Source organism: Pseudopodoces humilis, chromosome 17 (genome assembly GCF_049639895.1).
Source record: "Pseudopodoces humilis isolate 2021_Gansu_Grassland_sample_001 chromosome 17, ASM4963989v1, whole genome shotgun sequence".
Lineage (NCBI taxonomy): Eukaryota > Metazoa > Chordata > Aves > Passeriformes > Paridae > Pseudopodoces > Pseudopodoces humilis.
The window spans coordinates 7,296,101-7,307,038 of record NC_142216.1 but is presented as its reverse complement, the minus strand read 5'-3'; the positions used below and the strand labels follow the sequence as shown (position 1 = coordinate 7,307,038).

The 10,938-nt window shown below is 43.8% G+C and overlaps 1 protein-coding gene across 1 annotated transcript in view; it reads right to left on the bottom strand.

Moving 5' to 3' along the window:
- Positions 1-4,049: 4,049 nt before the first annotated feature.
- The window catches only part of ADAMTS2 (ADAM metallopeptidase with thrombospondin type 1 motif 2), a 174,400-nt gene continuing 167,511 nt past the window's right edge, over positions 4,050-10,938 (bottom strand). Inside the window, exon 22 of the mRNA XM_005523547.3 lies at positions 4,050-8,694. Within this exon, the coding sequence (XP_005523604.2) occupies positions 8,234-8,694 (461 nt within the window). The 3' untranslated portion in view covers positions 4,050-8,233. The remainder of the gene's footprint in view (positions 8,695-10,938) is intronic.

Sequence of the window (10,938 nt, the reverse complement as noted above, 5' to 3'; positions counted from 1 at the left end):
TTGGGAAAAACATTTTGTGAGAAAGATCACTGATCTGGAAGCAAACTCCAGATGTGCAGATGTGCATGGATACATTCTCTTTATAAAGTGTCTTCAAGATGGTTCCTCTGCCCTGGTAAGTCCCTCCTCCCTGCTGGAGTTGCCTCCTTGTAAGAGGTGTGATGGAGTGAATAGAACAAGCCAGATGGGAGGGACAAATATATTGTACCTCTTTTTTTTCACCTCCAGCAGCCATTTGGTTTCTTCTTTCATCAGCCACATCCTTGAAAAATCTTCATTTAAAAGAAAAGAAGGTACAACTTTGAATGCATGTTGCAAGGATGCCATAGGTTTGTCCCAAGCACTTGTGAGGATGGTTCTGGATAAATCATCCCAGTTTCCTGTATTTATTCTCCCCAAGGGTGCAGTGAATCAGCATTCCTGGGTGCATGAAAACTGTCACCAAATGGGATTAATGGCAAAAGAAAGCAGCAACAGCAGCAGTGCCTGAACTGCAAAGGCAACCACCAGTTGTTAGTTCTTCAGGACTTGGTTGAGTGTCTAAGATATAAATGCTGGCAATTATTTTTTGGTTTGGTTTTATGTTTGTTAGTTTTGGTTCTTTTGGAATGCTTCCAGTTTTTGGGAGACCCATGCAGTTCAGCAGAGTTGGGTAAGTATAACAGGTGATGCTCCTCTGGGCATTTTTGAAGCTCATTGGCTCTTGCCAGGGCTGGGGAACAGGGTTGACATGGCACTGAGCATCTCCACACCTCAGTGCAGGTCCTCCTTGGAGGTGCATCAACAGCCTGGAAGAGCTGCTCCTCTCTTGCATGTGGGAGAGTGACCTTTTGCAGGGAAGATATTGAATGGGACAAGGGGGAATAGTTTTAAATTAAGAGGAGAGATTTAGATCACAAAGAAATTATTGTGAGCATGCTGAGGCACAGGTTGCCTGGAGAGGTTGTGGGTTCCTGGAAGTGTTCAAGTTAGATGGGGCTTGGAGCAATCTGGTTTAGTGGAAGGTGTCCCTGCCCATGGCAGGGGGGTGGAACAAGATGACCTCTAAGGTCCCTTCCATTCCAAATCAATCTGTGATTCAGTGTTTCCATGTTTATCGTTAAAATTTTAGGAAAGGAAAATGTTTTGACCAGATTTGTGTCAGATTCCAGATGATTTGTGTTCTCTAATTACATCCCCCATCCCATTAACCTCCTGTGCATCACAGCAAGCAGCCACTACAGTACCAATGAAGATCTTTCCATGAAATATTAACGAGCTGGTTTTGTATTAGCTAGAGAGAACTGGGTTGGAATTGTTGCACCCACAGCTGAGCACCTTGACTGCAGCTCACACAGCAACTGGTGGTGGCTGTGTGTGCCAACAGTGTCACTGATGCACACAGATTTTCTGGGTGTTCCTGGCTATTTCTTGCCTTTTGCAGGTGAGGAATCATTTGCTGTGAGGGCTGGGTGGCTGTAGCACATCACCACAGGGCACAAGGCTTGTTTGCAGGACCTGAGCTCTCCATCCAGCCAGAAACATGGGTGGAGGAGTCCTGTGACAGCCTTTGCAAAGGCTCAGAGGGATTTAGGTACTTTGTTTAATTAAACTGGAAAATGACCTCTGTGAGCCTTTGCTGGCAGTTTCTAGGCCATGACATGGTCATGGCTTCATTGGCAGGGGTTGCTCACTGCCAGAAGAGAGAGAGTTCTCTTAGACCTTTCTTAAAATTCTTTTAAGTCTCAGAAGTCCAAACCATGGTAACAACTCGCTGGCAACCTCCCCTGGGAATCCAGTCCAGGCTATTTATTAAAAATAATATAAACATTTTTATTTCTGTTATTACTGATCTGCTTATGATTAAATTGTATCTTTGCATGGATGCATTTTTCATCATCATTTTAGATTAGACATGTACCAAAGTGCCTGAACTCTGGTGTGGATTGGACACACCACACAAAGAGGCTGGAGAGCTGTGAATTGTGAATTGTTGCAGGTCTCAGTGAGGGCAGCACTGCCATCACTTGAAAACCTTCTCCTGCTTGGGGTGACATGAAATCCCCAGCAGCCTGGGTCATCTACAACAGGTTTGTCTTTCCATAGCTGTTATGTTTCTTTAATAAAGGATTTGAAAAAAACAAATTATAATCATCAGTGGAACCTCCTGTAATGTTTCTGGCCTCTAAACTTTCTTCTGGAGGAGCGGGGATGTGTTTAGATGCCCTAAGAAATAACAACCCCAGAAAACAGCTTATTCTTGAGCTATTTTCAGTGGTTTGGGGGGTGGGATTGATCATGGCTCTATTTCTGCACTGCAGGTGCTGTCTGTGTTTCTCTCCTGCAGCATTGCCCCACCACAGTCAGGGCACAGACAGCAGCACTGCAGCATCTTTGGTCACATCCACACTGTGATGGGGACTGAGCCGAGTGGGTTTTATTCCATCTGACCCTTCCGGAGCGCATCTCAGCAGACCAAGGGATTTTCCAGGCTGGGCTCACAGCCCAGTTCCATATTCACGTTTCATATTCGGACTTGCGGTGCCGTGCCACCATCTAGTGGTGACTGCACCGAGCCTGCCGGGGCTGCCCGCTTCACCCTGCTCTGCTTCTTCCCCTGGGGACATTTGGCAGAGATTTTACACAGATTTTACAGGGGCCGCTTGATGCGCTTCTGCGGCTCCATGGCACTGCTCCGCTTTGGGAAGTGCTAAAGGCGGAGGGGCTGGGAAAGGTGATGGGGAGAGTAAAGGTGAGCAGTGCACACACACAGCCCTACTGGAGCTTCCAGACATTTATCTCCCAGGAAGGCTCAGCAGCGTTTTCTGACCCCTGTGAGCAAAGCCAAGCGTTGAACCAGAGAACCTGTGCGAGGCTGGAGATCATCCTGTGCCCCCCTCGCTGCGGGAAAGGTGAATCAAATCTGCGCAGCGCTTCGGAGGAGCTGCCTTCTGCCCGGTGCAATGAAGAATAACCCGAAAACTGCTTTCTTAGCCTGGAATTGCAGCTCCTCGAGCTGCCTTTTTTTAAAAAAAAACTCCTCAGAGCCAGATGATGGTGAAAAGGGCTAAAAATCTGATGTAGACCATGAGAAAAGGCCTCCTGTGGTGTCATCATTTGGCATTTGAGAGAGAGAGAGCGAGACCGGGGGGAGGGAGAGGTGTTGGACATGACTGACCCCACCTTGGGTGTCCCTCTTGTCTGGGGTGTGGACGTGAGACCCTTTGCCATGACCACTCTAAAAAATCTCAAAATCTACAAAAGCAAGAGGAATTAAATATAACCCTTGTCACAGCTGTAAATGCTGCATGAATTATCACAGTAAATGAACCCCAGGTTTGGGCTTGTCCACTGTTTTATCGGGGCATCCAAGTATGCAAATTACTTTTCCAGATGGAAAGTGTTGAGGTGGCTCATTACCTGATTAAAGAATGCTGGACCTGAATGCACTGCATGGTGCTCACTGAATAATCACAATAAGCAGGGATCTGCTTATTCAAACTTCAATCAGATGGGAAAGATTCAATTATCCTTTAAAGGGAACCTGGCCATGCTGTGCAGGATACAGCAGGGGAGTGTGTGCAAAAGAATTTCATGGAAAGGAGCAATTACTTTATCAATAAGACATACAAAGCAGGATTCACTCATCAATCCTGAATAGAAGCCCAAATAACTGAGCCCTTTAAAGAGGTGATACATAGACCAGGATGGATTTGGGCCTCAAGCAGGTTTAAATGAGTTTGATTAATTTCTGTGCAGTTATCAGCTGAAGTTTTGGTCCAGTGACTTCATGATATTTAGCTTTGGATAATGGATGTTGTAACAAGGATGTAGGACTTTGGCAGCAAGATCCCAATCCCACTTCATTAAGTTGTAGAAATTGAATTGGTTTTGGATCAAGATGCTGGTTCTTTGTCCTCCAGCATCTCTGCATAACATCAACTCAATGAAAAAAAGCACAGGGAAAAGCCAAACACTTTTTTTTTGCAAAAGAACACAGACATTTGAATTTAATAAATTATAAAATTAAAGATTCTAATTTGTATATACATTTTTAATATACAAGAAATGGCTATTTATTGCAATTTCTGTTCAGGCATATGTAAGTGAATGGAAGTTGCATATAGATATTCAGATGAACATAGCTAATACTGTGCATTGTAGGTGAGTAAATAAGATATTAAATGCATTATGTAATAAAATAAAACATAAAACCCTTTGAGTACTGATAAAGCACCATTTCTAGAATTCTCAAAATATCTGAAAGCGTTCTATGGAGGTGTTGTGAGACTCTAAATATTGAATGGATATATGAATATAAAAAGTGACGCATTCATAATAGGTAACAAATTTTTAAAGAAATGATGGTGAAAAAAATGGCAGGTGACTGAAGCCAAAGAAACCAGAATTTGTTTGGGATTTTTTTTTTTTTTCATGAGAGGCTGTCACTTGGATTTTAAATTCAGACAGCAAGAAAAATGACAATTGAGAAAACTGTACTTGCATGGTTAGACCATGAACACATTGCTTCATGGGAGCACATTACTATCTGATCTCTGAGATGGTCTCTGCAGGAATATATTTGTTTATAAACCTGCTTTAGTTTCTGGGGATTAGGTTACATTAAAATATCACTTTCTGCTTGTTTTGTCTGAAAATGCAGCACCTGTGAAACAGCAAACTGGTTACAGAAGATCCACTGTGATGGTGCTCTTGCCCAATTACAGCATTGCAGAGGAGATGAAACAGTTGTCCAAGTTCAACCAAACAAAAAAATGACCAAATTTTCCACTGCATGACATAGAAATGAGATCAGGTCAGGAGAGCAAACTCCCACCTTTTGTCTGGGGCTGCTTTTTCTTTATCAATAGAGCCCTGTATTGTGTTTTCCAGTAGAAGTGATGTACCTGTTCTTGGGGAGCTGCTGAAAAAACCCACCTTCTGAACAACCCATGGCAGCTTGAAAAGAAGGCATCTTTCCTGCTCTGAAGAGACTTAACTTCCCCCCTTCTCATACAGGAAAAGTGTGAAGAAAAGGCAGCTGGTGGTTCCTGCTCCTTAAAGAGATGGTTCATCAGCCTCTCGATGTCCTCAGCAACGTAGAGTGAAGTTTCAAGTAGTTAAGTGTTTCTCCCCAAAGCTAGAGAAATATTCAGGAGAATTTAAACCATTGAGAAACAAATCAAATTAAATCTCCCAAAAGTTGAGACTGAGAAGGGAACAAGCCCTTCCAAAATGCAGATGCCACCAGGCATTTCATGGGGTTCCTAATGAGCACTGGACCTAACATAGCACCAGCCTTCCAGAAGGCTGTTCCTGCTCCCTGAGGCAGCAGAACTTTCCACTTTATCTGGAAAAATGCTTTTGTGAGGTGTGGGTGCTGCCTCCTGTGGTATTTTTTCACACTGCCTGGTTGACTAAGCCTATTCCAGAACTAGGGCAGAACAGGATTTATTAGATGAGTTACCTCAGGGGATCAGAGCAATTGGTCTCAAAAAACTCCCAGAGGATAAGACTGGTACCCTCCAGGCAGCAAACTTTACCTCTCCATCTGCATAAATCCAGCTCCAACCCTTTCTATCTTTGGGTTTGTAAGGGTTTTTCCTAAGTTTCATATGCTTGGATGAGCTTCTAGTCTATGAAAAAGCTGGGAGTTGTGGTTTATTTTTATTGTCCACAGAGCTAAAAGGATATTAACTTGAAGGGGAAAAGATGAGTTTTATACTAACCACATCTGTGTAAAGGAAATATGGAAGGCAAGAAATACTATGACTACAGGCTGGGAGCCCGGCTACAGCTTGTGTCTCCCATGGCACTGCAGCTGGAATGATGTTGATTTAAACACGTCTTCCTTGCTTATAAATAGAAAGGTGGGGGTTTTTTTCCCCTTCAGTGCTCATTACTACGCTGCTGTTGTGCACAGACATGACCTGAACCTACACTGTTATTAAAACTTGTCCCATCTGTAGGCAACCACAAATCCCTTGGCACGACGCTGCCGGGGCTCGCCCGTGCGCTGTGGCCGTGTGACGGCCGGCAGGCCATGGAGCAGGGCTGGGACAGGGCACTAAGGACAAGGGCTGCAGGGGATCATCACTCCGTGTCCCAGGAGTGAAAGCCTGCGGTGGAACTCTTCCTGCTGTGCTGCCAAACTGCAGAGCCTGATTTTTACTTCTCCAAACCAGAACAGATTTTTGCTTCTGCCGCTTCCACATCTGCCGCCACGTCTGCTTGGCCCAGGAGATGTTTCCTAATGCTCTGGACTCTTAGCAGGCCTTTTGAGCTTCCCAGTTTTCGTGGTCTTCAGTGTGTCTGTCATCCCTGCGCTATCTGAGCTGTTCCAAGTGTATCACCCTGGTCCTGTGTGAGAAGGGGCACTTGATTCCACGGCACCAGCTGAAAACATTCATTCTCTGCTTGGGCGAGTATCTCCATGAAGAATTTTTCTTAGACCAGGTCTTGTGCTTCAAAAACTTCTGGCCACAGTTCAGGCCAAAGCAGTCCCACATGTAGGTGCTGTAAAGCCTGAGGTTCCTGCAGGCTCTTGCCCCCTTTCCAGCAGGAATGGCTCATTTGGAAGAAGAGACTGGGCAGTTCATTCAGTCGTGGCAGTCAAGGGCAGAAGGTAGGGTCACAGGGAGTTACATGTCCTCCACCTTGCAATACCTGTGAAGCTCTTTCCCAGCAGCAGGGCCAGAGAAGAGCTCACACATTGCTGGGCATGCAGAACATTCCCAATAATTTTGTGCCTCTACATACGGGTTTATTGCTGGTGCTGCTTCAAGCCAGGACCAGCTTAGGCTGGAGGGTGAGATCTTCCTCTCAGACTGGAAAATCTGAACTTGGAGCCACCAGACATACCTAGTAAAGAGAGGATTTCAGGGAAGCCCCAGGCTCTGCAGGAGATTTACCAGCAAAGAAGAAACAAATGCAAGAATCCCAGCCAGGAAAAAATCTGCTCAGATGCTACCCACAGCAGGAACCAGTCCATGCTCCCTGTCTCAGCAGTGTTAGAGCCAAGCTGAGTTCATCTCCTGTTCTCCAACCAGGAATTCAAAATGACATATGAAAACCATGATGACCCTGAGGGGAAAAAAAGTACTCAAAGGGTTGTCAGAAAACATCTTAGAAGTTTTCTAGCAGACCTGGTGCTGTGATACATGTGTGTATGTGTGTTTGTTCATGTAAGGGCACAGCAAACAGTTGTTCACTTCTGCACCAATAAAGCTGTCCTAAGGAAAGGAAGATAATACAAAATTAATTCCTCAAAAATAACTGCATCCTATGTGGGGTAAAAAAAAAAAAAAAAGAGCTTGTCTTAACAAAGCACCAATGAAGAGACAACAAGAATCCAGTCATCTTTAAGTAAAACAGAATGTGGGTAGAAAAAAAATCAGACCAATAAAAAAAGCACCAACCAATAAGGATCACTGAGGCCATTGCATTACAGGAACTTAAAGACTATAAAAAACATGGATAATTGTAAACAGAAAGACTAGGATGTTGTCAGTCCAAGTTGGCCAGATCTACCCTACTAAATGTCTTGCATGTATCCAAAAGTTTAGGAGAATCCTTTGAAATTGTTTATGGAAGTATGTAAACTACTGTTCGTCAGTTTTTAATTTACACATAAATATATGGCTACAGAATTTTCTCTGTATTTTCTTACACAGTCCTGGTCCAGGAAGCTACGTGAGCCCATACTGAGCTGTGACCACAGAGGCAGCTCTGCCAAGGTCAGCCAAACCGAGCCTGGCATGGCCTAAGAACCTTCCCAGAGCGGGCTGTGTCAGTGCCAGGATTGTGCAAGGCACAGAAGCATCACAGGAGCGCTGACCCCCTGCTTGTCAGAGTTAAAGGGATCTTTTATGTCTTGGGACTGCTTTCTTCCAGACAAAGTGTGACTCCCGTTACTATTCCCAAGCAATTTTACACAGGCATAGAAGACTTTAGAGAGCCTGTAGCTGAGAAACCTGCTAGCCTGACCTAAGTAATGTGGTTTGTTTGGATTCTGTGGGACACTGTAGGGATATTGCACTGCCGTACCCTGCACACCTAACCTAGCCATCAAAGTGTTTAGATTAGCACTTATGAAACAATCTGTCATTTCCATTTATAGTAGGCTTGAGAATTTGGTATCTCGGCCATAGCACCACTTTGATTTTCCCCCATTTTTAGTCTCTACAATGGCCAATACTATGATGTTGGTAACATCTCTATAAGAGAAAAATGTTGTTTGCTCCATATTTCCATTTTAGTTTATTTTCCTAAGAGTCTCTCTTTTCATTTTCTCAGCGATCAGCTCCTGAATTCTTTGATTCCTTGTCCTTTCATAAGGCCTCCTCCGTGTAATGATGTTGTGCTGTGGTACCTCGTTATCCAACCCATCAACTTTATAGGGAACATCCACTGCATTGATTTCTGGGTGCTCCTCAGTTGCATTGGAAGGGGGTGGACGTGTTTTGGAAAGCAGAGGAGGGCTGGTGGCAGACTGTGTGGTGGACACTCCCACGGGAGGGCTGAGGGTTGTCAGGAGCTCCTCCTCAATGACATTATTCTTATTTACATTGGCATTGGTTACATTGCTGTCCTCTGTCACGTTGCTGTACGTGTTGCAGGACTTGCAACACAGCTTATTGTACCCAGGAATGGAGCAGTAACGGGAGAGAACTTCCATGCGACAAAACATTGACTTGTCTCCTTGACAATGATCTTCTGAAAGAGAAAAAGGGAACAGATAAATAAGGAGCATCTTTACATTAATCAGAAAAAGAAACACAGCTGAAGCTTTGGCAGTGGGCAGAGGGTTTGATATTTAAAGTGGGATGGGAAACTGGCAAATGAGCCTTCTATAAGCAGAAGCAGGCTTATATTCAACCTAAAAGTCAACTCACTTCAAGAGCTGCAAAAGCTGATCTGAACTGTTTGCACCAGCCCCATCCAAGCTCTAGACCATCACACTCAAATTTTTGCCTTCACATCCTGGAAGCACTACCCTGAAGACCATGAAGCCACAATGAATTGTGTTACTGACTTGGTTTAAACTTCAAAACACACTGATTGTACTGTGTTGTTGCTAAAACTACATTGAACTCCCACAAAGTCATCAAGTTTTATATTAAGAAATCTATTTTTTCCCTCTTTGCTCCTTTTAATGCTTTTCTGCAATCAAACAGTGACTAACCACGGTCAGGGGTAACATGTTTTTCTGGACTGTCTCAGGAAAGTCAAGTCCTGTTTTAATGTGTACCATGTAACTCTCAAAATTAATCCATCTCCACTAATTGGAGCGACACTGTTGCCAGGTACCTCTACTCTGAAAACAGCAGTGTTTTCTCAGCGTGTCTCTTGTTTGAGAGAAAAGTGGTGCATTTACCATGAGGCTTTTCTACTCCTCCTAGAAGAGAGCTGGCATTTTTGGAACAACAAACTCCAGTGCAGTGGAGCCAAGCCAGTCCATTAATGACTGTGAAACTCAGGGAAAAGTCCTGATTTTTGTGTCAATGACTATAATGAAAGAGAAAGAATGATAATTGATAAGCTTTAAGCTGTCAAAAGCTGTTACAACAATCTGAACTCTAATAGAGGTGTTATGGCAGATCCTGATCTTGCTGAAATGCAGGTGGCAAATTGTAGGCAGAGGTATTAAAGGGGAAGTGGTCAAAGTGTTCCTGCCTGAGAAACATAAACAGAAACCTTCTCAGAGATTCCCCAGGCCCTTGTGATTTATTCTCAGGGGAGGCAGAGGTCTACATGAACTGGTGTTAAATGGTTGGTGAGGGTCTAGCAGGCTCCTTGGAGAGAAATTTGCCTGACAGACACTCCTCAGCTCCTGTTCCTCCAGGATGAAGTAATGGAGCCAGGCACTGCAGTGAAGGAAAAATCCCAACATGCAGCCCATGCTGAAAGAGGAGTCAGAGGGTTTGTAGGAGAGGAGAGGGCTGAAGAGAAAAGCAGACTGACCAACACTTGGCATCATCCATAACAAAACATCTTCTCTGTGACCAAAGTGCTGAGACAGAGATAAAATCACTTGTCTCTTTCCCCCTGCTCTTACTACATTTCCACCTACTCTTACAGTAAAGGGTGAGTAACTCCAATTACTCGCCTTTATTTGGAGTGCACCCGATGGCAGACAGTGCTCTCAGCCTGGTCTGGAGCTCACATTTCCCCCTCCTGCTACAAGCACTGGCTTGTGTCAGCACCCTCACAGCAAAAGAGAGAAGCAGAGCAGGTTCAGTGATACCAAGGGGATTTGGAAAGCAGAGGTGCCACCTCTTCACTCATCCTCAGTTAACAAAACAGGGCATCGTGGGTGTTTCATTGGCAAACATACCAGTCTAAAATAACTAATAGCTGGTGCTGCTGCTTTAAAACGCTAGTGCTGGCTGAGGCAGGGGAAAACACCTCCTGTACTTTGTATCTGTGCCCTGATTGTTGCTTTTGTCGAAGAAAAGCAAAATTTTAGTTCCTACTTTAGAATGTGTCAGGTAATTTTCATATTTTTGAAATGCTAAAATGAAATACTGCTGGAGATTAGGAATGACTCCTTCTTTAGGAGCCTAAGAATAGTACCTTGGTTTTTGTGAGATTTTCAAACCAGCCTTTAAGAGCTGGAACTGTTCATACCTGCACACACAGTTCCATTCAAAGGCCTGCAAATACAATTTATATAAATGCCTATACAATTTATATATATTTTTACCTACTCCGTAAGAGTCCCCTTTGAACATCTTGCCTTGTGATGCATGACCCTTATGCATGTTCCTCCAAATGGCTTCCATAATAAAAGCCAACAGATACAATATTTAAATGTGGTTTTAACAAGGCAGGTCTGTTCTTGCCTTTGTAAGAATCAATAACAGCACCTTTAGAAAAATGCCTTTTTTCCTAACAAAAATATGCAATGTCAAGCTTAACAATACATGGAAATAAAACTGCATTATGCAATAAGTTAAG